General features: G+C 52.5%; 1 protein-coding gene across 11 annotated transcripts in view; it reads left to right on the top strand.

Moving 5' to 3' along the window:
• Positions 1–26590, top strand: part of FOXP4 (forkhead box P4) — a 151977-nt gene extending 125387 nt beyond the window's left edge. For all 11 annotated transcript variants that reach the window (XM_075910377.1, XM_075910378.1, XM_075910376.1 and 8 more), the window contains 4 exons: positions 11741–11862; positions 13427–13493; positions 14533–14699; positions 15310–26590. In XM_075910377.1, the coding sequence (XP_075766492.1) occupies positions 11741–11862; positions 13427–13493; positions 14533–14699; positions 15310–15454 (501 nt within the window). In that variant the 3' untranslated portion in view covers positions 15455–26590. The remainder of the gene's footprint in view (positions 1–11740; positions 11863–13426; positions 13494–14532; positions 14700–15309) is intronic.
• The last annotated feature ends 403 nt before the right edge of the window (positions 26591–26993 follow it).

Raw genomic sequence — 26993 nt, 5'->3', positions numbered from 1 at the left:
AAAATCTGCGATAAGAGAGAAAAATAACTATTAGGTGACCTCTACTCCATCCACCTGCCACGCTAGGGTTTATTCCCTGATAGGTATTTATAACAGAACAAAACTGAACTTGCTTTAGTTCAAAACAACATGGATCAAAGCATTGAAAGGGAAAAGAAATGCCTTTATCTGTGATTCAAATAACATATTTTAGAGTTGCATTTATATACTAATGGGGCATTCTTGAAAGGTCTGATAAATGATTGGTAGATGCTTTAATCAATTATTATAGATTTCAGCAGCTCAGTAAGTCACTTGTATCCATGGTTTATGACTAGAGTTTATCACAGTGGGGTCCCCTCCCCCCCCGTGGAAAATTTTGATTTCATCAGATTTTTTTTTTAATTCAGTAAGGCTGCCACAGCCTCTCATGGGATCTGTAAGTCAAATGTCTCCTGTCCCCATTCCTCTCTATAAGCCAGGGTCCCTAGTCGAACGGCTTCTCCCATGATGCACTATTGTCTTCCCTCAAGGGCAAAGAAGGCAGTGCATCATGGGAGAGGTGCACAACTGTGAGGTCATTGCTCAGTCAAAATATTTCCGTTTCTAGGCCGTTTGGATTTTTTATATACCAAACTGAATTTTCTGCAGAAAGCAGACACTATACCAGGGTTCCAAACTCCACAGCCCGCACGCACCTGCAGCCCGAGCAGTTCCACTGTCTGGCCTGCACGTGGCGGCTGACCCCTCTGTGGCTTATCCATACCTTTCCCCCAAGTCCAGCTCCTGCTCCGCCCTCTCTCCCTATTGCCCCCTTCCTCCTGAGAGGCACAGCCTTGGGGATTATGCAGCTGCCCCTTCTCTGCTCCGCCACCGTCTCCTGAGCCACCCTGGTCACTCCGCTTCACCACAGCGACGGGCAGCCGAGTGGCTGGCTGGGGAGACAGCAGCGGAGCGGAGCAGGCTGCTGCGTATCTCTGCTTCCCTGCAGCTCCTGTTGCCGCGGTGAGTGCGGGAGGTGGGGGGTGATCCCTGCTGCCAGACCCAGCTCACCCAGGCCCCATACACTAACCTAAGTACGGAGGACCATCCCGTCCATAGGACAGTGTGGGAAGCCACCACAGGGCCCCCCAGACCATGCGGTCTGGTGCAGCCACACCAAACCACCCCATGGCTCTGCACACATCTCCCCCAGACCACAGAGACATGCCCGCAGTGGCACAGAGCTGCAGCCAGAAGCTGCTCTAGTCCCGCTCCGCTGCCGGGGCCCCGGGGTAGGTTTAAATCACCTAGGGGCAGCAGGCGGGACAGAGAAATTCACAGGAGGAAGGACAGAAAGAGTGCAAGCCGGCAGGAGAAGCGTGGAGGGGTAACACACAGGCTTCCTTCCCTCTGGAACCATGAGGTCCCACTTAGCCCACTAGGAGCATCTGAGGACTGTCACTGGCCTGAAGGTACATTGAGTTTGAGACCCTGGCACTACACTCACTCTTGTCAAAACCCCAATCTTCTGCTAGAAAACAGGCTCCAGAGAAAACTTTCAACCTGTCCTGCTTATAACGCCCACTGCTGACATGCTTCTTTAGCTATTTATCGGTGCACCATGAACCTTCCATCTTTCAGACCGTTCAGACTGACAATATTTGAAAAGCATCTCTTCCTTTTAACTACGTGTTCCATTTTACTTTTCCTGCTCTCGGGTGGGATACTGGCGAATAGTTTCGTTCATTTCACTCCCTGTGTATGTGTTGTTTGGTTTATAATCTGTCAAGGAAATCTCCCAGGCACATGTGCACGTTATACTTTTTTAAAAAGCATGAATTGGGGCCAGTTGAACGAATGTCATGTAAGAGAGATTCCCCTCCAGTTTGCCCCAATCTCGGGGACAAAAAGGACTTACCAACAAATGAATAACAATGATCCTGTTGCATTTTAGCCCAGGTCTACATTAGGGAGTTATTTTGGGATTGGTTCTGCCTTGGGCAGGGGGCTGGACTTGATGACCTCCTGAGGTCTCTTCTAGCTCTATGATTCTAAATAACCATGCTTATTTTGAAATAATAAACAGGGCGTCCACATGTCCTGATTATTTTGAAATCTGTACTCCTGATTTCCTTGAGGAATACGCTTATTTCGGAAGTTATTTCAAATTTAGTTATTTTGAAATAATTCCTTAGTGTAGACATGGCCTTGGAGACTAACCAAAAAAATAAGATGCTATCTATATATTTTGTTAGTTCGTCTCTAAGGCGCTAAAGAACCATTCTCATTTTCTAAGGTGTTTTTTTTTTTTTTTTTAAAGAGGCAACCACTCTGAGACTTTTAGACAAATGACTGATACCCAAGTGATGAAACAGAGTCAAAGCCGATTTATTTGATTTTCTGGTCTTAGTTCATCACCAGATCAGTGACCGAGACCAGGGATGTTTGCAGGCCAGAACCATACTGATTTACATCCGGTGAAAATCTGGATCATAGGCTTCAAAGCCAGAAGTGACCATTGTGATTGTCTAATCTGACCTCCCCCGCCAGCAGAGGGTGCAGAATTTTACTGCCAGGCGGGAGGCCTGGAAGCTTTTCACGGTCAGTTTTGTACATCTCTCTCGCACACGCTCGTTTTTTTATTCAAATGAAATCTAAAAGCCAGGTCCCAAACTAGGGTGAGCTGCTGGAATTTAGCGGCTGTGCCCTGGGTGACTGACGGTGAATAAAGGTGGGAGGGTAGGACAGGCGTAGCGAAAGCCACTCAATGTGGTGCTCCTGCAGGGTGGGCATCTGGCAAAGCAAACTTTCAGGGCCCTTCCCGGGGGCTGCAGAGCATGAGCTAAGCTGCCCAGAAATCTTCTGGCTGCTGTTGACTGTTCTAAGCCATAACGGTGCGTCACAAAGAGCTTGTTTCAACCATTACTCCTCTTGGTTTACTGTCATCCGCCCTTCAAGGGGCACAAGGGCTGGTGCTATCCCTAAACTAGGGATTAGAGATCCAAGTCTCCTTTGCTCCGCCATCCTTCTGTCCATCGGCACACCTTGCTCTCTCTTCTCCTTCCTTGCCTTTGCTATCGCTTGAACGTTTCTCCGTTCTCTGCCCCCTTCACCTCACCCCCTGCTCATCAGGATCTGCCAGCCCAGAGAGGCCAGCCTGGTGTGGCAGTGTGAATTTAGAACCAGCCCTGTTGAGAGAAGGTGCGGGAAAGTTAATTGCCTCTGCTCGGGGAGGCCTTGGCGCATGGACAATCCATCTCCGCCGCTGCGCAAGTGTCCTGGGAACGTAGCTCTAGGAGGCTGGAGAAAGGGGCAGCCTTTCCCGCGGAAGGGAGAAAAAGGCATGTGTTTAGTCACTCCTTTAATTCCCCTCCAACGCACCGAGAGTGAGCGGCAGCATTAACCCGCGCTCTGGATAAGGGGTCGGTGAAACAAGTCGGGGAAGGGCTCCCGTTGTCGGGATGGCTTCGTGAGTTCCTCCACCAATCATCGACTCCCCCTGATGGTTTGCGGGCAGCATTGCATTTGCAGGGGACCGGCTCTTTGCCTGCCAGGCCAGCCCTGTGCCTGAGTGCTTCTGCGAAGGCTGCCCTGCGCAGGTCGCATCTGGGGTCTCACGGGCGCGATCGCACCCCACGCAGCTGGCAGACTATTTCTGTCTGGGGGACATGCCATTTTCACCCTCGTCGCACTCATTAAAACCTGGCGCCGTTCACAGCGGGTAAGTCTTGGCTAGAACAAGGCACTGGGAGTTGGGATTTCTGGAGTCTATTCCTAGCTCTGGAAGAGGAGGGATATTGATGGTTTAAAAGACTGGGAGTCGTAACACCTGGGTTCTCTTCCTAACTCTGGAGGTGGAGTAGGGCTACAGGAGAGGATGAGTGTCAGACTCCGAGTTCTATTTCTGGTTCTGTCACTGTTCTACTGCCCCTGTCTGCCTCAGTTTCCCCATCATTAAAGCCAAAATGTTACTATTCAGCAGAACTGGCCAAAATTTTTCATTCGAAAACATCTGAAGATGGAAAAAATGCCTTCTCTCTCCTCCCTCCCCCCTCCTTCATGAACATTTATACAAAAAAAAACCCCAATTTTTTTTATCCTAAATTTTCCATTTTTTTTTTTTTGTATGGGAAGGGGAAACTAACATATTATTTTGAATGGGGCTTTTTCCCCTTTATTTCCTTTTTCATCCCCTTTATCCATGTCTTATTTTTTCCATTTTGCCCCATGAAAGAAGGGGCAGGAAGTGGCGAGGGGGAAGAGATGGAAAAAGTCTTTAAAAGCAAAAAAGAGGAAAATGTCTCCCTCTTCTTCCATCAAAAAACAACCAATCACTGTTCTCAACCAGATCTCATGTTTTGGCTTCTTCCCAGAGTCCTGGGTGAGTGGCAGGTAGGAGGCACTGGGCAAGCCCAAAGCACACGGAGAAGGAAGGGAGAGGAGAGGAAGAGGTAATGGGGGGGTGTTGGGGTGACTGTGTGTGCGGCAGCAACGGCAGAGAAATCTCGAGCACGATGGGATGGAGGCAAGAGTTGGGAGGGGAAGTCGGGCCAGGGCATAAAGCAAACATCATTAGACAAGACAAAGATGAGAGGCAAACAGAGCAGACAAGCCTGGTACTAAATAAATACTCTGCTGAAATGCAAAAGCCATGTTAAAATTTGGCCGGGAGGCCACCTGAAAGCAAAGGAACTGAGACAAGATGGGAGAGACGCCCCTTGATAAATAGCACCCAAACGACAGGTCGGCGAAGCAGGCTGAAGTGTTAAGACTCCAGGCCTTGCGCTTCCAAGGGGTTGCTGCTTTGTGGCGTGCAGTCCTGCATGTTATAGCCGCCGCTGTGGGTCCATCTGTGTTGCAATTGGGCAGTGTCACTGCAGCACAGGCGGGCGTACCCAAGCCAGGTGTGACTGAGCTATTTTAGCGAGCTAGCAGCAAAGCGGCAGCACCACATGGTAGCTCCCCAAGACCGTAGTGGTTGGGCTCGGACCCTGACAGTGGGCGGTGCAGTGAACAGCAGCTTTCTAGGCAAGGGGAAAGACCTTGTGCAGCGGAAGACAAAAAAATTGCTGTGAGCGGCCTCTCGGTCGACGTGGTGGGCTTTCCGATGAGCAAGGATCTCCCAGTTCAGGGGTGGGTCTCATCCTCTCCACCCAGAGGGGGCGTTGCATTAAAATGTATTTGTATGCAAGTCACAGGAGTTACTTCTCTTGGCCAAGGCTAGTCTAATGAGGGCTCATCCCAGCTCCGCTGCTGACCATCTGTGTTTCTGTGGCTCTTCCCCCTCCAGTCCTTAGTCTGCCTCGTCTGATTAGGCCGTGGGCTCTTTGGGGCAGAGGCTGTCTCTCGCTCTGGGTGCATCTCCGCTTAAAAATACAAACCACCCACGGCAGCGAATCTTCAAGCCCAGATCAGCTGATTGAGGCTTGCGCAACACTGTAGATGTGCAAGCGTGGGCTGAAATCTAGTGAAGGGAGAGGAGTGCATTTTGAGAGCCCAGCCCAAACCCCATCCTCTACATTGAGCCTATAAGTGAGAGCCTCAGGAGGCCAAATGAGTTGAGCCAGGTTCTAAGACTCACTGCAGTGGGGATTTTTGCATACTTCGTGCAGCACCTTGCACAACGGGGGCCTAATCACCGGTTGGCTCCTACACCCCATTCGGCTCTCAGCCAATAACCTTGGCGCTCCATTGACATCCGCAGCTTTACCCCCACTTCCCTGAGAGCAGCACTTCCTTTCTGGAAAAGCCCCTCGTGAAACCAGCAGGGATAACGCCGTGATAAAGCTGCTCTGACGTCCCGTTGCACGGAACGGAGGCACGTGGAAGCGGTCTGTCGAATCCCACGGCGGCTGTTCAATTGCACCGACTGGTTTGACACAGCCGAACGGAATCCTTTTTGTTTTCCTTGAAATTCTTCGGCACACTCCCCGAAGCCTGGCCCGCCCAGCGCTTCTGGTTTGAGAGAGAGATCCACACGCACGCCCGTGACAGCCTGCTCAGTAACGGCGGGCTGCTCCTTACAGTCGGGTTACTGAGTCGTTACTGTACAGTGCCGTGGTATTATTTTTTAATAAGGGTTGTGGCCTTGCTGTGCCTCCCTCCTTTAATCAGGTCTTTGTTTGAAGGAGGAATCCCATATACACACAGGAAGGGAGGAGGCAGGAGCTGTCCAAGAGATTTATTCATTCTACTAATGTGCTCAAGGAGGGACTGTGAGCTGTTTGCTAGCCAGAGGGCACGGGTTGAAGGGCGGTGGGATCCAGGGCAGATCCCATCTGCTAGGTGATGCCGTAAGGCAGGGGTGGGGAGCCTCAGGCCGAGGGGCCGGGTACACACACAATCTACGGGCCCCTCTAGGCCCTGGTGTGTGAGGGGAATGTGGGGAGTGTCTCAGTCAGGGGCCTCGTCAGGGCGGGGTTTTTTTGGAGGGGGGAGTCCTCACTTCTGAGTGGCCCTCAATTGATTTTATTTGTGGGTCAGTGGCCCGCCGACCCAAAAAAGGTTCCCCACCCTGCCCTAAGGGAAACAACCCCCCTCCAAGCCTATGAACACCTGAGGCAAGAAACCCAAACTCCTCTTCATCAAAGCCCCCCTCCCCGGTCAAAGCCTATGCACAGAAGAGCTATAGGTGGGAGGTTCCTAAAGAGCAACATCTTGGGGCTATGCCAGGCCCCTGGGCAACGGGGGGTGGGGTGAGGAGGGGGGAGGAAGAGGAGGCGACAACTCCATGCTCTCAGAAGGGGCGGAGCCTCAGGGAAGAGGGGGCGGGGCCAGGACTAGCCAGACCTCTGTACTGCCTGGAGGACGTGCCACACTGCCTGTGTCATCCTCCCCTTCCCCCCCCACGCACGCCCCCTCCGAGCCCATAGCACTGCCTGGAGCTCCTCAGCAGTAATTTAAAGGGCCCAGGGTTCTGAGCGCTGCTGCGGGCCCTTTAGATCTACGGCCCCCTAGATCATCGGACCCCAGTGCAGCTGCCCCCTTTTGCCCTCCTCCCCCATTGACAGCGTTTCTTAGGGCTCCTGCATCAGTAGGGAGACCGTAGCTTGCTGCGGGAGCACAGAGCTGACCACGTCCCTTGCTGGGTATCCGTGGCACAGGCCTCGAGTCTGGGGGAGGAATCCGAAGGAAGGAACCTCTCTTCCCCCCGCCCCCTCAATTTTCGAATGAAAATGGCAGAGCTTTTCTTTGCCCGTGGCTGCCAGCTTATTGCACATTTCTCCCTATTTGTGGGAGCAGCAGTGGGAACCGCCTCCCCCTCCCTCGCAGGGCATTCTGTGCATTAGAAACGAAATGCAGGGCCTGCTCCTCTGTAGAGATAGGTGGGCTGGGGATCTGAGTTTGATTCTTTGCACTGCCACAGACTCCCTTGGGCTAGTGACTTAGGCACTTCTGGGTATTTTACCCAAAGTGACTTAGGAGCCAAAGCTGCACTTTCAAAAGTCACCAAGAAAACTTGCGTCCCACTCACTTTCTCCTCGGGGCCTGAGTCTGATTTTTTCCAAGGGGAGAGGTGAGCGGGACGTCTGTACCGCGCCTTAAAACCCTCAGCGGCAAGTTTCTAAACCTAGGTCGACAGTGTTAAAAAACCACTTTGTAGACTAGGGTTGTAATAGTGTGGTCGATTAACCAATAAGCTTATCGGTTAATGCTGTATATTACGTGCATCCCCTTCCCCCCCCCCCCTCCCTTTGCCAGTACATTTTTTAGCAGGCTGGCCAGCAGCCCGGCTCAGTCCTGGCTTGTGCAGGGTCCAGGGCCTAGCCTCTCTGTGGCTCTGCATTTAAAGTGTATTAGAAGCCAGGCGGGCTGTCAGCCTGGCTCAGTTTCAGCTCGTGCCGTGTCCGAGAGCTCAGACACCCCGCTGTATCAGAGGCAGCAGCATGGGGCAACAGGCAGCTGGTCCGCGAGGGGAGCTGGTTTTTAAACTGGCTCCTAAACCCTCACGGACCAGCTCCCACCTGGCACCCCATGCTGCTGCCTCTGATACAGAGGCAGCAGCATGGAGTGGAAGGGGGATCCTCGGGACGGGTTCTGGCCCTGCCTCTGAGAACAACAGAATAGTCGAGTAACCGATAAGAATTCAAGAGGTTTCTCGACAATTCAATTAAGCGATATTTAACATCCCTAGTGTAGACAAGGCTGCTCCGGGTCTGAAACTCTGCCCCCTTCCTAAGCTTCAGAGGCCACGCCCCACATGCACAGCTGTCTCTAGCACTGTAGCATGAGCCCTGCGAACCCCAGTCTGTAGTCCCAGGTGCTGAAACGTGCGGTCATGGGTTTTTAAAGACCGTGTAGCCATCCCCATTGCTTTTGAAAAGGTTACCCATCATCCCTCTGTTCCCCATCTGTAAATAACCCTTCCTTTGTCGCAGGCGTTATCTGTTGTAAGGCAGGCGCTGTCTCTGTCTGGCTGTGTGTGCAGTGCCTCGCACAAGGAGGCCCTGATCTAGGCCTGGCCTCTAGGCTTGCCAGGTGCTTTCAGCAAAAATCCTGAACATGGCACATGTCCAGTATTTTCTGGGGTTTTTGTGTGTTTTTTTTTTTAACTGAACGGGGGACCCGAATACCGAACTGTCCGGGCGAAAACCGGACGCCTGGCAACCCTACCAGCCACGCTACCAATAAGACTAATGCAGAGAAGCCGCTGCCCTGGCATCCGCATGGGATGTGTCGGGCAACGGCGTTGCGTTAGCAAGAGCAGCTGTGTTTGTGCGGGGCTCTGGGAGGAGCGGCACTTTTTGTTTGATTTTTGGGGGCTTTTTTTTTTTTAATTGGCGAAAAGGAAGACACGGTCCAATTGGATGAGTTTTCGGGAACTGTAACACTTTCCAGTGTGGGGGTTTTAGTCTCTGTCCCCGTCTCTCCTTTTGCCATGTTGTCTTGGCTGGCTCCTTTGTTTATACGGCCCCCGTTCGACCTTTTAAATTGCTGTTAATGTTTTAGCGTAACGAATTAGTCTCTCATCACGAATCAGGACTCGAAATAAAAAAAAAAACCCTCTGAGGCCAACTTCCTGAAATTGGGGTCATTCTCATTTGCAAGGCAGAGAATCTGAGACCCTTAATGCAAGGAAATTTATTCAAAGGCAGAGCCCCGGCGTGATTAGGCCCTTTGTAATTATAGCTCGGAGAGATTCCACTCCAGCCTCCTGCCTCCCTCATGGATTAGCAAGTGAGTCGGAAAAATACACAGGATTTAATTAGAGGCAAATTAAAATTGGTAATGAAATAGGGGCAGTAGCAAATGGCAGGGAGTTGGAAGGGGAGAGGGGGAGCCGGTGTCTCTCGGGGCTGTGCCGTCTGCCTACGTGTGTGTCTCTTTATTTTACATTTAGAAATGTAAAGATGGGCGGCAGAAAGAATAAAGGGAAGGAACAAACTTTGAAAAAAAAAAAAAAAAGCTGCTTTGCCGAGTGTCTCCAAGCTAGGAGTGGTGACGACTGCTGCTCATGTGCCTTGCTGAGGCAGTTCCCCCCTTCCCCGTCTCCGCCTGCCTCTCCTTTCCCTCCACTTCTTCCAGTGGCTCAGGATTCGGCTGAGCCGAGACTTGCCCCCAGCTGAGCACCCTGGGCGCCGGTTGGTGCAAGCAGGGTGCCTGGTACCCTCTGGAAGGGAAGGGGAATTTCTCAGGAATTGGGTTTCTGGACCCTGGGAGGGGAAAGGATGGGGGAGGGGGTCTGCTCATGGCAAGAGGCTGTTTTCTCCTCAGGTGGGTTGGCTGAGAGGGGAGAAGTCGGGCAGGGGTTCCTCCATCTCACCTCCCCCTCTCCCTGGTCGGGATAAGATGCAGCAAACGCTTTGGTTAAGAGGGCTGGCGGCCATCTGCCCCTATACGGGATGTGACTAGAGGGCTGTGCTGAGAAGGGTGGGGCAGGGGTGACCGCGTTTGCCTGGGACGCAGGAGACTCCGGTTCAGTTTAGGGATGTTACATTTTGTTGAAGCAACTAACCGACTAGTCGATGGATTTTCCATCGATTAGTTGAGAAGCAAGGGGGTCGCAGCGGGGTTACCTCCCAGCCCCAGGAGCCAACCCCACTGTGGCTCTGCCTTTTAAATGTATTAAGAGCCTGCCATCTCTTAATACGTTTAAAAGGCTGGAGCACAGCGGGGATCCGGCGCAAGCTGTCCTGGCTCATGCTGGGTCTCCCCATCTGCCTCCCTCCGCTGTGCACCAGCCTTTTAAATGTATTAAGAATTGACAGGCTCTTAATACATTTTAAAAGCAGAGGCGCAGCGTCTGGGACGGGGTGTGAGCTGGAAATCTGTCAGAGGCAGCAAAGGGGGAGGGAAGTGACTAGTCGGCTCATCACTTACATCCCTAGTGTGTGACTCTGGGCAGGTCCCTCGGTGTGTGGTGCCGCTCCCCAAGCACTGATGGGGGGTGCTTGCCCTGCGGGTCTCGGGTGTGGGGAGAAGCGCATTGAAACCTCTACGCTGCATGGCCACGGAGCTGCCTGTTAAGCCCCAAGCAGGGGTTCAGGGCTGCCGGGGGAGATGCCTCTCCCCAACCTCTGGACCTGCTGTGGTGACAAGGATCGGTCCCGGTACTGAACTTCCGTGGTCAAGGGAGAGGTGCCCCTTCCCTGGCCCCCACCCAGCCAGGTGTGCCAGGGCCATGGAGTGGCATCCAGACCCTGCTGGAGTTGCCACCGCCGTGGAAAGGGGCTGCACCACCGCTAAACCCCCCTCCCCCCAATCTGGAGCACTCACTCCCCACTGACCCCCAAACCCACGTCCCTTCCTGCATCTCTGGAAATACCCAGAGCTTAGACTCCCCCCGCCGCCAGAGTGCTCATCCTCCCACCCCCCAGCCTGCTCCCCACCAGCCAACAGCTTTGTCGGGCCCCGGGGCAGGGCTGCCAGCTCTCAGCACCACCTGGAGCATGGCTTCCCCCCGCCCTCAGAGCTACCCAGGGGGCACGGTGCAGCAGTGCCGCACTGATTTAAAGGGCCCAGGAATTTGGGCACTGCCACCGTTGCAGTAGTGGCCCCTTTTGTATGGCTGGGCTCTGGGGCAACTGTCCTCTTTCTACCCCCCTCTTCTCCCCTCCTCCCCCCAATCATGGAAACTGGTCTGCCCCAGCGTGCAGCCCACCCACCGCAATCCCGTTGGCCCAGAGACTCTGTGTCTCAGATGGCTAGCGAAGCGCATGGCGTTCGGCACTCCACGATGGGCTAGGGTGGGGAGGTCATCGGGGACTAGAATTTACCACCCCCCGAGGGCCCTCGCGCAGGTCTCCGGCCAGATGCAGGTGGGGAGCTGCCCCCACACACTGGCAAGGAGCAATATTCCCAGACACCCCACGTGGCCATGAAGACTAAACCCCTTCCCACCTCTGCTTCCGTGGAGGTGATGTCCCATGGGGTGAAATGCAGCCCGGGGGTAGCCCCCGCTGTTGGCCAAGCGGTGCTTGGGGGGCTTCTGTCAGTGCCAAACTATTCACCTGTCCCGCAGAGCCCCCCAGATCAGCAGGCCGAAATAGCAAATGTCCCAGCATTAAGAACCACAGTGGTAGGACGGTCTAGGTCGGGCAATAGGGGGAAGCCGTCTGCCCTACGAGCTGTTTCCAGAGCTGAGCAATCCTTGCTGTTAACGTGCCCGAGAAGCTGCTGAGCTTGCCTGGTCTCAGCGCAAGAGGTGGCTTTAAGGGGTGTGGGTGAGCAGGGCTGATGGGGAAGAGGAGTGGACCACAGCGGCAGCGGGGGCGTGTTGTGTGGGGCCAGGAGGGCTCTGCAGCGCGTCTTTCACCCGCTTCGGTTCTCCCCTCTGTAGAACGCCGTGCGTCACAACCTGAGCCTGCACAAGTGCTTTGTGCGAGTGGAGAACGTCAAGGGAGCCGTCTGGACGGTAGACGAAGTCGAGTACCAAAAGCGAAGGCCACCAAAGATGACCGGGTGGGTGTTTCTTCTTGACCTCCTGCCCCCTCGGACCCTCCTCCGTGCAGAGCTCTGCCAGGAAGGCAGGATCCTCGCTGGCCGGCAGAGAAACCTGGTGCCGCCCACGAGCTCGACCACGCGCCTCACTTAGGGACCCGCCCAAGATGGGCCAGACCTGTCCTGTCTGGATCAGAAACACCCTTGCACTTTTGGGATCTCCAGACCCGAGCTTTGGCATTGACTCTCCCGGCGCTTGCCTCTTTCCCAGGGGTTTTCAAACTAAGGGGGAGGAATGTCAGGCCCGGGGTTGCCTGGCTGTCGGGGGAGCAGGTAACCCCAGAGGGGTGCTACGCAGGCTTCCTCCCTGTCCTGGCACTGTAGACCTTGCTGTGCCCCAGGAGCGGCCAGCAGCTGGTCCAGCTCCTAGGCGGGCCTGCACGGCCTCTACCCTGGGCAGCCCTGCTGCTGGCCTCTTCCAGGCACAGAGCCATCTGCGGTGCCAGGACGGGCAGGAAGCCTGCATTGGCAGCCCTGCTTCTCTAGGAACTGGTAGAGGAAAACCCAGGCCCAACCCCTGCCCCAGACCGGAGCCTCTCCAAACCCCAAGCCGCCTCCTCCACTCCAGACACCTCATCTCCATCCCACCCCAGAGCCTGCACCCCCAGATGGGGCCTGCACCCACCCTGAAAACCAGCCTCACCTCAGCCCAGAGCATCCTACACACCCTGAACCCCTCCGTCCTGCCCCCCAGCCTGGAAACCCCTATTATACACCAAACCCCTCATCCTGCCCCACCTCAGAGCCTGCACCCCCAGATGGAGCCCTCACACACCAATCCCATCCTGGTCCCACCCCACAGCCCTCACTCTAGTCAAATGATATAATTAAGTTGGGTCGCAGGCATCAGCCGTTTCCTTCAGATGGGTCTCAAGGAAAGACGTTTGCAAACCGCTGCTCCAGCCAGGCGCTGGCCTCCAGCTCCCGAGGCTGAACCCCGCACCGTGTTCACAGGCATGCCCGGGCCTGTACACACAACACTCACACTTGCCCATGTGCGACTGGAGCATTCACCAGCGTGGAAGTGTGCTGAGCCCCATCACCAGCGGAAGCCCGTGGGCGTGCCGGCCTGTGCCGCGTGCAGAGATTCTCCACCCGCAGGAGGGCATTGCTGCCGGCACCACGGGCGCACAGCAGCTTAGGCGTGACTGCTAATCTCCTTCCGCCGCTGTCAGCCGCCTGCAGGGTTGAGGGGAGAAAGATAGAGACTGAAGGGAGGAGGAGACAATAAAGAAACAAGAAGGGGGAATGAGAAGTCAGGCATGGAAAAGAGGGATACTGGTAAAGAAAGGGGTTGGAAAGAGACACCTCGGAGGGAGGGCAGGGGACCAAAATGTAGAAGAAATGCTGTTGGTGGCCTGCAGGACGGTCCTTTAAAATGATGGCCCCTTTCCCCTCTGAATGTTGTGGGAGACGGATTTCCCACCCTGCTGTTCCTTTGCCCTCTGCAGTGGAGCCCTGTCTCAGCCCCGACACTGGCAGCCGCGGGATCCAAGGGGCGTTTCTTTTTGTTTCTCGTTTGCAGGAGTCCGACGTTAGTCAAAAACATGATTTCGGGACTCAGCTATGGAGCACTTAATGCCAGTTACCAGGTACGGTCCCTCCACGACCGGCAGCCCAAAGCGAAGCAGGAGAGAGACGCTCGGCAGGCCCTGCAGCCTTGCGTAGCGAGAGACAGTGATGGCGTGCAGCTATTAAATGCACCCGGATCATCTGGGCTTATTAACACGTTGTCCTATAGGCCAAGCATCTGAATCAATGACCCCAGTGGTCTATAGCCCTTCAGCCCCAGAACTCTAACCCCCTTGCTCACCTCGTTCCTTAATGCTGATGGTTTGAGAGCCCTACCTCCCACGGGAACCCCCTGATTGGTTACTCTCTGGTCCAGGGGCACTAGCCTCTATTCTAGGGGTGGGCAGAAATTCTCATGGGGCGAAGGAGGGGCACTTAATGTATTTTGGTAGGTGGTCACCAACCGGCTCCAACCCTGGAAGAGGCGGGGCATGCGCAGAAGGGGCGGGACTGAGGACTAGCCTCCCACCCTTCCCCCAGAGTGGCCTGGGGCCACAGGCTTTGAATTGCAAACACAACAAAGGGCTCACAGCTCCCAGCCTCGCCACTACCGCCTTGCCTGGCAGCCGCCTGGGGTTGCTGCGGCTGTTTAAAGGGCTCACGGCTCTGGCCCCGGCCCGGGTAGTATTGCGACCGTGAGCCATTTAAATAGGATCCGGCTGCCCGAGCCACCGCCAGGAAATTCAGTGGCAGCAGGCTATAAATAGAAAGTAGCCAGATGCCGTCAAAGGGCTGGTTCCGGCCCCCGGGCTGCATCTTGCCCGGCTCTGCCCTATTCCGTGGCTACCAATAAGCTGGATGTGTCTAACCCACCCAGCATCCTGCCCATCAGAGACACTGACCCTCCGGGTCTTGTGCTCCCCTCTCTAGGCTCTTGGTAAGTTGGGGAGCAGTTGTTAATGGACGGCCACCAAGGTGGGGCATGGCCCAGCCAGTCTCCATGTGGCCCCGCCTAGCTGTCCTCCAAACCGCCCCCCAATACCTGCGTCATTGGCCAAGACTGCACTGCCACTGTCGCCCGGGTGCCTCCGTCGTTTGCCATCGGCCCCTCTCTTACAGGCGGCCCTGGCAGAGAGCAACTTCCCCCTCCTGAACAGCCCCACCATGCTCAACACCAGCTCCACCAGTGGCCTGCTGCACATCGGCCATGACGACGTGAGCAGCACCGTGGAACAGGTCAACAGCAACGGGAGCAACAGCCCCCGGCTCTCCCCGCAGCAGTACAGGTAAGGTGCCCCGCCTCCTGCCGCTGTCAGAGCCGTGAGTGCCGAGACTAGGGGCCAAGGGCGGGGGGAATGAAAAGCTGGAGGAAGGGGAGATCTTGGTAGCTTCTAAGCAACCCTGTAAGCCATGAGGACGGGGTAGAGCAGGGAGCCGATCGATAGGGTCCTTGCCGCTGAACGAGGTGTCGGAAAGGCTGCCTCCGGGAGGGGTCCAAGCGTAGGGCTTTGAATTGGGCCCATACGTGCTGTTAATGACCAGAGCCAGTGTCCTGGCATAGAGTTCTGAGTGCAAGTGGGGCTGGTGAAGGGATTGATAGCTCTGCAGGCTGACGGCCCCTGGGTATCCCCCCAGCTCATTCAGCCCTGCTACCGGGTTTTTGCCCCAGCATGGAGGGACGGGGAGCTCTGGCGAATGACAGCAAGGGAGGCAGCTGGAGGAGGAGGGAGGTCAGGATGCTGCCACCTCATTTCATACAGGCCATGGAATAATAGTTGTAAGGTATCCGCTTTTGGTTGCAGCAGGGACTGCCGGAGGCTACGCAGGCCCGATCCCCAAAGCCCTGTGTTCCCTCAGGGCAGGCTTTAAGCGTCAACTCCCCTTGTCTCCCTTCAGCCATCCCATCCACGTGAAGGAAGAACCCGCTGAGGCGGAGGACGACAGCAGGCCCGTATCGCTCATGGCGACCACCAATCAGAATGTGACGATCCCAGAGGACAGGGACCTGGAGGAGGAGCTGCCGGTGGAAGACTTGTCTTAAGGGCTCTCCCTCCTCGTGTAGGGGGCAAGCACTTCGCCCCTGCCCCCCACCCTCAGTCGGAGACCAAGCGACGGCTCCCAACTCCTCAAGGTGACCTTCGGCATTACCCTGACAAAGCAAAAGGGTTTCTTCAGTGCAACCTGTTGCTGAAGGCACGCCGCTCCTCCCCTGGACCACTCCCCCAGCCCTGTCCCAGTGACTCTTAACGGACTCCCACGAAGGGGGGCGTGCAGAGAAACAAACAACAAAATCCCTCCCTCTTTGGTTAGTGATTGGTGAACGAGGATGGTAGGTTGTTTCTGTCCGAAAATTGCTCCTTACGCCTCACTCTGTTTTACAACTCCGTGGCACACGTTTGTTTTCTCAGTATTTTGGGTGGGTTTGGGGCCCTGCTCTGGGCTTTTCTAGCGGTGACGTGACTACTCCGTTCTTACCAAGCAACGTTCTGCACGGCAGAGTCCACGTCAGAGCTACACGCCTCCGTGAATGTCCCCCCTTCCTGGCCTCCCCGCCTCCTTTTTGGAAAAAATCCTCTGCGATGCCAGGAACCCATCGGTCATTCTCCCCTCAGTGGGCTTTGCACTAGGAGAAACTTTTCGCCTCACAGATACCTCCTCCAGGTATTCCATCAGCAGCTGGAAATGAGACCTCCAGGATGGGCCTTGAAGTTCTACTCATCCCCATCTTGGTTCCTTTCCTGGCTATGGAGGGAAAGAACCGGTTGCGTCCATGGGAGCCTGAGCTTGGCTTAATTTTACCAGCCCCATCACGCTGTTGCCTCCACCAAATGCTAAACCACTTGGAAAACAGAACAGCCAGCCTGTGCTCTTCCTCCTTTCTGACTCCTATGCCCTGCTCTCCAGTGGCTGGCACGCACGCTAGCATCATGGTGACGGGTAGTCCACTTCACTCAGTCAAATGCAAATGTTCAACAGCAGGGGTGGATGCTCTGGCCTGGAGCTTGGTTGCCCTTGAAAAAGGAAAAGGACATCTCTCCCACCCCGTTTTGTGTGGTGGAAATGTCGGAAGGACAGCAGCAGAGCCCAGATAGAAGCCAGCGCCTGGGCACTGGAGATTGAAATGAGGACCGAACACCGGTTTGACTTGAGGAGTCCTCCTCTGCCGAACGTTGTATCCAGTTCCTTCTCCTCCCAGCTCCCCTTCCATCCCCGTTCTGGGTTGATGAAAAGTTCTCATGGGATGAAACACTGAACATGGCTTTGGGAAGCCGCCCTCTTCCCTTCCCAGGTGCTGAGCGTTTAAGGAAAGAGTGGTGAATGGAAGACACGTCCACTGGACCATCCTGGCTTAAGTAGTCACGTGTCCTGGATCCTTTTAGTCAAGCTGAGCAGGATGAGACAGCTGAATCAAACGGAGGGGATGTGGGGGATTGGCTCAACTTGATGACCCAAAACAGGAGCTGACCAGGACCATCCTAAAGCAATACGTACTGTAAGCTTGCTGTGGCCAGCCAGAGCTGAGCTAGACCCAGGCACTCGGCTCCAGCTGACTTGGACAGCGTGCAGCGTGGAGTCCCACCCCCCTCGTCACGCCAGAGACTTGGGCCCCGAGTCACAGCGAGCTGGACGCCAGCTGTTTTTTGTCAAGACAGGAAGATACCAAAAGATTTTTAGGGATAGAAGGTCCATAGTTCAGGTGAACAGATGGTATTAATGCCAAAAAAGAAAAAAAAGAAAAAAAAATCCAAACACCAAACCCCTTCTCTCTCCCCTCTTGATTTTTGTTGATTGGTTGTTTGTGTGCGTTACCTCATGTCATGCAGCCCAAGGGCTTTTCTCTTTGCAGAAAGCAGCAAACTTCCAAAGGTTCCTCTGTCCAGCCTCCAGGATGGGTCATTGATACCCCTCCCACAGCACCCACGAGACTTTGGCAGGCTGGGCTGTCTGGTTATCCGATTGGATCCCATTTTGGGAGTGTGGGGAAACTGAGGCAGATGGGTGTGTGAGGGTTTAGTCTTCTGGTGCCTCTCTAGGACAAACATGCTCCACCTCTCCCAGGGCAGTGGGTTCACCCTTCCAAGGAGCACAAGCCCTGTCTGAGTCTCACCTCGCCTCAGCCTTTCTCCCACCCCCATTTTCTCTCCCCCCACCTCTTCTCTCCCCTCCCCTCCATCCCCTAAAGGCAAACTGCAGAAGCCAAGCTGAATGCAGCATTAAGTCCAGCTCCAGCTGCTGGATGGCTCCTAATGATGCAGGCTGCAAAGGGCCATTGGCGTGGCCACACCCGTTTTCATTTGTTCCTCTCGGTGCTGGTTTTCCCCCCACTCTCCTGTGGCCGACACCATGTGCCACTGAGGGATGTCAGAAAATTCTGGGTGGTCAGGGGGCCCCTGCGGCTCACCGTTTGGATCTGGATCCAAGCATGCACAAAATCTCCCCTCAAGACCAATCCCCTCTCCCTCGCCTGTTTGTCTAGAGCTAAAAGCTCTAGCCCGCTCTAGGGGGTATGAAATGGGGACCAAGTCACAGATGGGCCAGGGATTTCTCTGTTGAACCAATCTGCTCTCCCACCCCCCACTCCGGGGGCTTGTGGCAAACAACTCGGCGCTCCTCGTAACTCGGTTTTCATCTCGCTTTGCCGTCTTTCCCCTATAAGATGGAGCTCCGGAGGGAAGGGGCTTCCTCCTGGGGCAAGCGGGGATCAAGGCTGAGAAGAACATTGGGGGATTGAGAGGGATGAGGTGAAGTCAATGGGTTGGGCATAGCTGCATCTACACCCTCCCCCCCCCCCCCCACTCCTTAATGGCATCGGGTGCTTTTAGAGCCCTCCTCCTGTGCCCACATTTAAGCTTTGAGCTGGGCTCCCTCACGGAAATAGACAGTCCGTAGCCAAGAGTGTGCGATGACCTCTCCTCCAGAGCCTGCTTCCAAACTGCCGCCCCTTCTCTGCTGAGGAGGCGGGTTGCTGCTGGCCCGCGGTCCCTCTGCCCAGCCCAGACTGAATTGTTCTAGAAGAGGCCTCCGGGTTAGGTATGTCAGAGCCTTCAGCTGATCTGTCCTCCGCGTTAAATCCCTTTACAGAGTCTCCTTCCACCTACAGCTGGGCCCCGGAGTTCCCTGCTCCCGTGGCTGCCTGCCCCCACCCTACTAGCGCAACAGCTGATCTTCTGATCAAGCCAAAAAGAGGATGAGTCCCTTCCCAGAACCCGTCAGCGCAATGCCGGGATTGGCCGGAGGGGTCGCTGCGGAGTGAAACTAGCAATTCTCTCGCACTGTATTCCCTGCCCATCCATAAGCAAGGGACCACACTAGAATACAGTACTCAGACCCATCCCTTTGCCCCATGCTATCCTGTTTTGCTGCAGCTGCTCTTGGAGATCCCAAAATGAAAAAGTGCAGTAGAACTGCAGTGTTATCTGCTTCACACCGCTGGCCCAGTGTCTGGTGCTTTTTAAAGGCACTCGTTGAGTGCTAACTGGTATATAACCCAGCTTTTTAGTCTGCTCTGCACTCCTGCTCCCAGGTTCTCAACACCTTGGGTGGCTATTTAAGAGCAGAGAGCAACTGGCTTGCCCCCAGTAACGGATGAACGTCATGCACCTCGCACCAAAATTTCCCTTCTCAGTCTGTTAAATTCTGTGCCCCCGAGATCTATGTTCTGCTTGCTTTACAGTGGACATTTATCCAGTCTAGACAAAGTCTGGTGTGGGCGGGGGGGTGGAAGGGAGGGAGAGAGTGAACAACAGTCTCTTATTTTATTCTTGCGGCTGGAGTTCATGAAAGAAAGGCCACGGTTCCAGATCAGATTTGCTACCAGCATTCCCCAGAGCAAACACTAGATGTCTCCACTGAACATGTGAGTTTTCCCAGTTTCACTGCTTGGCAGTCACGTCTCTCTGAAGTTGCAGAGAGATTGGAAAGTTCTGTCTGGGTGGGTTGGAAGGGGAGAAGCTACCTTGCAGACCACTGAGTCCCTTCAGACCTGTAGGGAAATCAATTATGTGGGACAGTCCCAGAAGGGACGTAGCTGATGGAAGAAGGCAGTAGAATTCCTCATACTACTCAGTCTCCAGTTAAATTGGAGTCGGGCAGAGGGATTGGAATAGCCAGGCAAAGCAAGTGTGATCCCTTGTCCCCACCCCTGTAAAAATACAAAGGTGACCAAGTTTGATAGACAACCTGCTGATGAAGCGTAGAAGGGCAGAGTTAAACCTCAGCTGCCTTCTTGAGCTGCTTTGCGTTCTGTCTGGCACGATTCAATTCCAGAGATAGCTAGAAATTCAGGGCCTTTGCGAATCTAACCAGGTTTCCCTCACATGCACACTTGGCCTATCCTTGAGACACACTAAAATCCCTCCTGAGCTCCTTCTACTGACGCTTTTGCAATTAGCTTAACAGTTGACCAAAGACCTTTTCCTAGGCCAGAAGCATAAACCAAAACTTTTTCCTTTTAAACTACTTTTGTGTGTGTGCACATTCACTTTGCTCTTTCCCCCCTGCCAGCCAAAAAAGACAAGCCCGCAGAGGGTTCCCTCCCCTTCCCTCCCCCCCCCCCCCCCCCCGCCCCCCAAGCATCACTTGCTTTCTTTGGACTTTTAAGTTATTGTTTTAAACCAAAGTTTACAGATGCTGTTTGTACGTTTGTATGAAGGTAGCCCGGAATTGTGCATTACTGCTTTATTACTGTGTGTCCTCAACAAAGGGTATGCTAGAAGTATTAGGGAAGGCTTCTATTCCATCCATCTCTGGGGTGCTAGCTCTCGCTTTTGTCTCTGTGACCCTTGTCTGTCACTGATCTTTTTAACCCCCTCGTTTCAACTTCGAATCCCTCAGCAGCTGCGTCGGCTGTATACATCCAGGTTCTCCTGGGGATTTTGTTAAATTTGGGGGGACTGTAACACTTCTTTTATTTCAAAAACAGTTCCCCCATCCCCTTTATTTTGTATTCCCAAAAGTGTTAGGGATCCTTTTTCTCTCTTCCTTAGCTCTCTAGCTGAGAATCCTGCTCACTTTGGGCAGAGTTTGGCTGAAAGCTTCTCTTGAGGATGCTTCAAGCACCATCAGTATTTCAGATACTTCAGACTCGGGGCACGCTGCTGTTCTGCCAGAGCATGTCCTGCACTGGCCAGTTCCTTGGCAGCAGGTGTGAGAGCTTAAACTTTAGCACTGTTACCTTCCAGAGTCTCTGCCACCACGGTTTTAGTATCCTCTCAAGCTGAAACCTTCTTCCTAGAACAGTTGCCTGTGTCTCTACTCATGCTCGCTTTTTTTTTTTTAATGTTCTACCTGGTACAGCCTCCATTCTGTGCACTGAGCATAGAATCATAGCACACTAGAACTGGAAGGGACCTCGAGAGGGCATCAAGTCCAGTCCCCTCCCACCACAGCAGGACCAAGCACTATGTAGATCAGTGTTTCTTTAAGTTTTAAGACCAAGGAACTCCAAACAATAAAAAAAAAGTTTGTGGAACACCAAGGGTTGAGCAAAAGTAAAAACAAAAAAAAGGACTGGGAAAAGTTTTTGAGGAGGGGGGAAAAAAAGCAGGCATTGCCCTTTTAAGGGTGGCCATTTTGAACTCTGTTCTCCGCAGCATACCTCCGACTGCCTCGTGACACACTGGTGTGCCACGGAACACACTTTAACTCTGATCTAGGTCACCCACAGCTGGTTCTGTGGGCCTGAGGCAGGTGTCCTCTGTCTGTGTTCATGTGGTGGTTCTTGGTACTGTCTGGCAGGATGAGAATTTGACCTGGAGCCGTCCATGCTCGAGGAAGTCAGATCTTTTTAGAAGTAGAATTCTCTGTATAAACCAAAGCCTCCTCTGCTATTCTCTGTCTGTTCACCTAGAGCCAGTTAAACCAAAGGGGAAGAGGAAGCATGCGAGTCCTGGGGTGACCCTGCTAACCTCGCAAGCCAGGCAGGAGAGGTTTGGGCAAGAGAAGGGATGGTTGTAGCACTCACAGCCACACTTTGCCCAGCCAAGTAGAGCCACGTTGGCATCTCCGCTGGAGCCTTAGGACCTGATCCAAAGCCCGTTGCAGTTCACAGGAAAACCCCCATTGATTTAAACAGGCTTTGGATGAGACCCTGCAATGTGACTAAAATGGGAGCAGACGCCAATTACTTTCAATATGCAGAGGGATATATGGAGACCAAGGATCCCAGCATGCATTACTGCGTCTCAGCCCACACTGCCTGGCCCCCTTTATAAAAGCATGAAGAGGGGAGCTCTAGCATCCGGACACATCCCATATCTATTCCTTAGGGATCCTAATCCTGCTTTGACATCCCACTGTCTTTAATTAGAGCAGGATCAGACCCGTAATGGGGTTTGTGTTTGGAAATGTTACCCATGCAGGTGTCCCCAGGAAGACCACTATGCGTTGTGAAGGGCCGCAGAGATGTTTCCTAGGATGATTCTTAGCCTCCCCCCCCCCAGTGCCAGAGAAGTGACTCTTCCTTTTTTTACAGCTGACTGTAGCTTGAAAACAGCACATGAAGGGTTAAAAACTAACACAAACTGCCTCAGAGACAGAAGTTGGAGTTTTTGTGCGGGTGTGAGAGAGAGAGAGTAAAATCCCTGAACTCGGGCTCTCCTGAGAATTCAGCTTGCATGGACAGCACACGGTGGGACACGTTTGCGCAGAGTCTGAAAAAGTGGTTGGGTGAAATGGGGAAAGCCTACCCCGAAAGCAGATGAGTTCTGTGAACGTGAGGCATTTTTTCCCAGCTCCGGCAGAACAACCCTTCCTTTCTTTTTTCGTCTTTGTTTGCTTTTCTTGTAAATAACCACATCTCCCCAATGAGTGGCTATCTTGTCTCGTCTCATGGTACTGTCTGAGTCTCACGGCACTCCTTGTAACATTTGGATGTGTCACCAATGCTGCACTGTCCCTGCAGAGCCAAGATGCCCCAGAACAAGCGGGACTTTTGATGTTCCTCCAAGGAGCGGATTTTGCAACTGGGTCTGTGCAAGCAACCTCTGTGTCACAGGGAAATTAACAACATTTCACATGACCTCATGGGTTTGCCTGGACAGATCAAGTGACAAGATCTAGCTTCCAGACAGAGTCTAGTGTTTGTTAAACTGTAGACAAGAGATTTCCTGTCCCTTAGCTCCCCATAGGTGTGGCCTGCTTCACAATATCAAATTGAAGTTTGGTTTTAAAAGCCATGTCTCTTTCATGGGCTAAAGATGTACTCGCTAAGGGTATGTCTACACTACAGAGTTTTGTCAGAAAAACAGCCATTTTTTTCAGAAAAAACTTGAGGAACAACCACACTGCAGTTGCGTTCTTTCACAAGTAAATCAAAAGAACAGAGGGTTTTTTCCCGGCATTGGTAATCCTCATTCTATGAGGAAGAAGCCTTTTTGCGAAAGAGCTCTTTCGGAAAAAGGAGCGTGTGGACGGGAAAGAGGAAAAGCACAGGTTTCCTGGTGACCATTCTGTCCACAGCAATCACAGCTTGCATGCGAGAGAGCATCCATTCAGTCTGGATGCTGTCTTTTGAAAAAGCAGATCGCTTTTTTGATGCACTTCTGCAGTATGGGTGCTCTCTTTTGGAAGAAGTTTTTTCGGAAGATCTCTTCCAAGAAAAGTTTCTTCTGAAAGAAGCCTGCAGTCTAGATGTAACCTAAGAGTTGTGGCTTTCATGCCACCTGCATCGGGACATGAGCATGATTCTTAAAGGGCTGCTGTTGAGAATGATCCCATGTATGGATTCTAATGAGTCTAATTAGTCTGTCCCTTCTCCTCTCCCCTTTGATTAAATTTTGAAAGGGCGCTTCAAAAGCTGGTATACTTTCCTCACCGTTGGTGCTGTTCCTTTGTGTATTTATTTTTTGGCACTTCATTCAGCTTGGAGGGTGAAACTGACCTGATCCCCTTTTTACTTTCTCTTTAGGATCCATTTCACGTTCGCATGCTCCTAGAACTTAAAAAAACCAACAACTGTATGAAACTAGTTCTGATGTTCTGGTTAGTGAAATTCCAAACCTCCCTTGAGAAAAGCACACCTGAAACTGGCTCGTACCCAAACACATGCCAGTTTCCACTTGATCTTTCAGATCTGATGATTTTCAGAGGCATGCAGCACCATGAAATCTCTGTCTGGAGCCAGTAGGAGCTGCAGGGCCTCTGAGAATCTGATCGGCACTTGAACAAAAAGGGGTTCCCTACCTACAATGGCCAGCTGCCCCCTTGACTTGATGCTTCCACCTTAAGGTTTGTCTGCTGTGAGAAACTGCATCATGAGTTAACTAATCTGACTGAGCACTCGGGCAAAGATGGTTGGGTGCCGGGGCTCAGTGGAGCGATGCGGATATGTACCGTCTGAGGATCTGGCCTAATGTCTTTTTGTCTAGACTGCAGATGCTGAGACTGGTGTAAATCCAGAGTGACTCCACTAAAGGGCATAGTTACACCATCATGAATGACAACTAATGTTCCCTCTAGTTTTTTCCATCCGTGTGAGGAATAAATTGTATTCCACCAAGACGTGGAATACACCAGTAGAAACACATGCTACTAGCTTTGGGCACTGTGCTAATTATCTGGGTGGTACCTGAATCTCTTCTGGGTGAGAGATTTGCCTAAGCGCTCAGCTTAAAGGGGACTCTGGTGACAAACCTGTGGGGTTAATCTCGTGGTAGCACTAATGAAATGTGATTTTCCAGTGTACACATGGCTGTCGCGACAATTACTTTGGGGATGGGCAACACTCCTCCTTGCAGACCCATATCAAGCTAGAGAGATGGGGGCCAAACGTGATCCTGGAGCCTTTGACTAAATGACACCCACCCAAAGATGTGTGCACAGAACAGGGAATGCCCCCTGTTCAATGTATCTCAAAAAAACAGGTACCAAAGCAGTCATTTCCTTTCAGAGATCACCACTGCCTAGCTGTGGGCATTATCCTTGCGTGACAGCCTTGCCAAAGCATTAGCCCGATCCCCCAAGTTGATAGGTCCATGGTACGTTGCCACCTCATTCTAGAAAAGCCAAAAAGTTCAATTTCATTATTACTTTAGTAGTTTGCTGATGTTACTTTAAAAAACCCACCTTGTACGCAAAACACACCTACGCAGTCGTCCGCAGGAGGCCCACAAGTGCTGTTGCGACACCACAACTGGCTTGTGTTACCTTTTTCTGCTTGTCAACCATAGTGTGTGTTTTTGTATGTCGTTGTCGTGCCATGATCTGGCTCAGAAGAGCACTATATAAATTATATATAAATATATATAAATATAAAGGGTTTTTTTTAACTGTGTGCAGGTTTGGAATATCATACAGCTCCAAGCGTTCCTGGTTTTTGTTTGCGCCAACGGTTCAAGCAACGTGAAGTGTTTGTGTCACATTAAATGTGTCCAGTTTGATACTCAGGGGTAATTTTATTTCATTCTCTTACCCCCTCATGGCCTGGCCCAGCCTCTTTCCAGAGCTGTATATAATTAAGGTACAATACTATACCAACCTCTAGCAGTTCACCCAAACGACGTACAGTACTTAAGTGGTGGTGGATTATTTTCACCCGTTGAATTTTGAAAATTCTGTGTCTGTTACCTCAAAACATGTTTCATGCAGGGGTGGGAGAGTTAAAGGACCAAACGCTACATGTGGCAGAATTGTGTATGTCTGTATATATTGAGATATATATATACTGGTTTTAAACCTACTACCATGAGTTTTTTTTTTCCTGTTGTTGGTTCCTTTCTCTCTAATGGCATTATTCTCAGCAAGGAATAGCCCAGAAAGTTTAGAACCCCTTTCTGTAATTTAAAGAGCTCTTCTGGTATCACTCATTGACTTTGCTTGGAGATTATTCCATTTTTCCATGTTCTTGGGGGAGGGGAGTTGTTTGTTTTTTTGTGACTAGCTAGTATTGGTAGAGAGGCGAAGGGGCAGAGAAATCAATGCAAGGAAGGAACTGGGCTCCCAAGTCAAACCATTTCCAGTCAGTGTTTACTGGGAATTAGAGGAGGTGGGAGTGAGGACAGAAGTAGCTATAGTTGAATTCAACCAAAGGTTTTTGTTTACATAAATATCCAGCGTCATCGGTTTGTTTTATTCTCTTTTTCCTTGGACGCTTTAAAAAAACAAACAAACTGGGACACGGCTGTGGGATTTTGTGCCCTGGATTCTGACTGGCCCCAGTGTTCCAGGATATTCAAGTCCAGGGTTCATCTTGTGAACGTAGGCACCGTCTGCAAAATATGGTCCACCTCAGGCGCTGAGATTTGGAACACCCCAACGCATGGTTAGCGGTGCGGGGACTGGTCAGGCCTAGCAGAAATGGGGTTACCCTTTGCCTTTACGAGTGAGGAACTGGGATGTGGGGGAGGGACTGGCAGCTCTGCTGTTCCCCCCTCACCTCCAACCGTTTTAGAATGTCTGCCGACCTTACAACCGAAGAACCAATCAGAGCTGGCCCTCTCTGATCTCTACCCCACCCTGGCGATAGTCTTCCAAACCCCTCACTGAATCTCAGGTGGCGGGAACACCCAAGAACCAATGACTAGTGACTTCTGATCCATGTCAGCTTAGCCATTCAGCACAAGCCAGGCCCTGGCAAGGCTTGTGGGTCGCAGTGGGTGGAAGGAAGCAGGAATGCGGGTCGGCTGAGCTGACCTGATCTGGCCTAAGCTTGCACTTGTAGTACCCCCCCGTGGCCACGGCAGGTCCTTGTTCTAAGCACGCTCAGTTGCAAAGGGATTTCGTTCTCCCTGCGTGGTTGCGGGAGGAGAAACCGACCCCACTTTCCGAGTTTCACCCAAACAATAGATCCTGTTGCCTACTCAGCTACTTCCCTGTCTGCCATTCCGACCGGGAAACTTGCATTCCTTGGGTGGGGAGAATCTAAGACCTGCAGTGAGGGTAACTTTATTTTTTCCTCCTCCTCAGCATTGGTCAGTGTGATATGATCCTTCAGGAGGTGGGAAGTGGGAGGGGACGGGTAGGTGGCGGGAGGATGTGCATAAACCCTGACCCTCCCATGCCAACCCCATCACTGCCATATGCCCGTGCTGTATAAAGGAAATCGCATTGCTGTGTATTTGTACTCTGAACTTCCGTGTGTCTGCTTTGGCAGACGGTAAACCCTTGTACAGTAGATCTAGCTGCATGTAATCTGTATGGACAACGGCATTATAAAATGCAATAAAATAAATTACCTATGCTGCTGGCTGTGCTTTTGTGCTGTGTTCTGCTCCTTTTCACTGGGGGGAGGGAGATAGAGAACAACTTCCTGGGCTTGGCGTTTACAGCGGTTTCTGGCTATTTTGGGCTGGATGCTTGTAGCAGTGCTTTTAAAGCGTTCCTCATTGGGAATTGTCTCTGCTGTTTAACACACCACACAATGTGCACAAGATGGACCCGGGCATTCTGCTAAAAATCCCCATGTCCCTAGTCATGTGATAGAACCTGAGAAGTTAGAGGTGGGAAAAGAGCTATTCGATCATCCAGATAATTATTTGTATTATTGCAAGGCCTGGGACACCCTGTTATGTCCCAGGACCTCACGGTACAAGGTGCTGTACAAACACAGAACAGAGTCCAGTCTAGTTTTTGGGCTCACACCA

This window comes from Pelodiscus sinensis, chromosome 27 (assembly GCF_049634645.1).
Source record: "Pelodiscus sinensis isolate JC-2024 chromosome 27, ASM4963464v1, whole genome shotgun sequence".
Classification (NCBI taxonomy): domain Eukaryota; kingdom Metazoa; phylum Chordata; order Testudines; family Trionychidae; genus Pelodiscus; species Pelodiscus sinensis.
The sequence above is the reverse complement of the archived record's forward strand: the minus strand, read 5'-3'. Positions and strand labels throughout refer to the sequence as shown.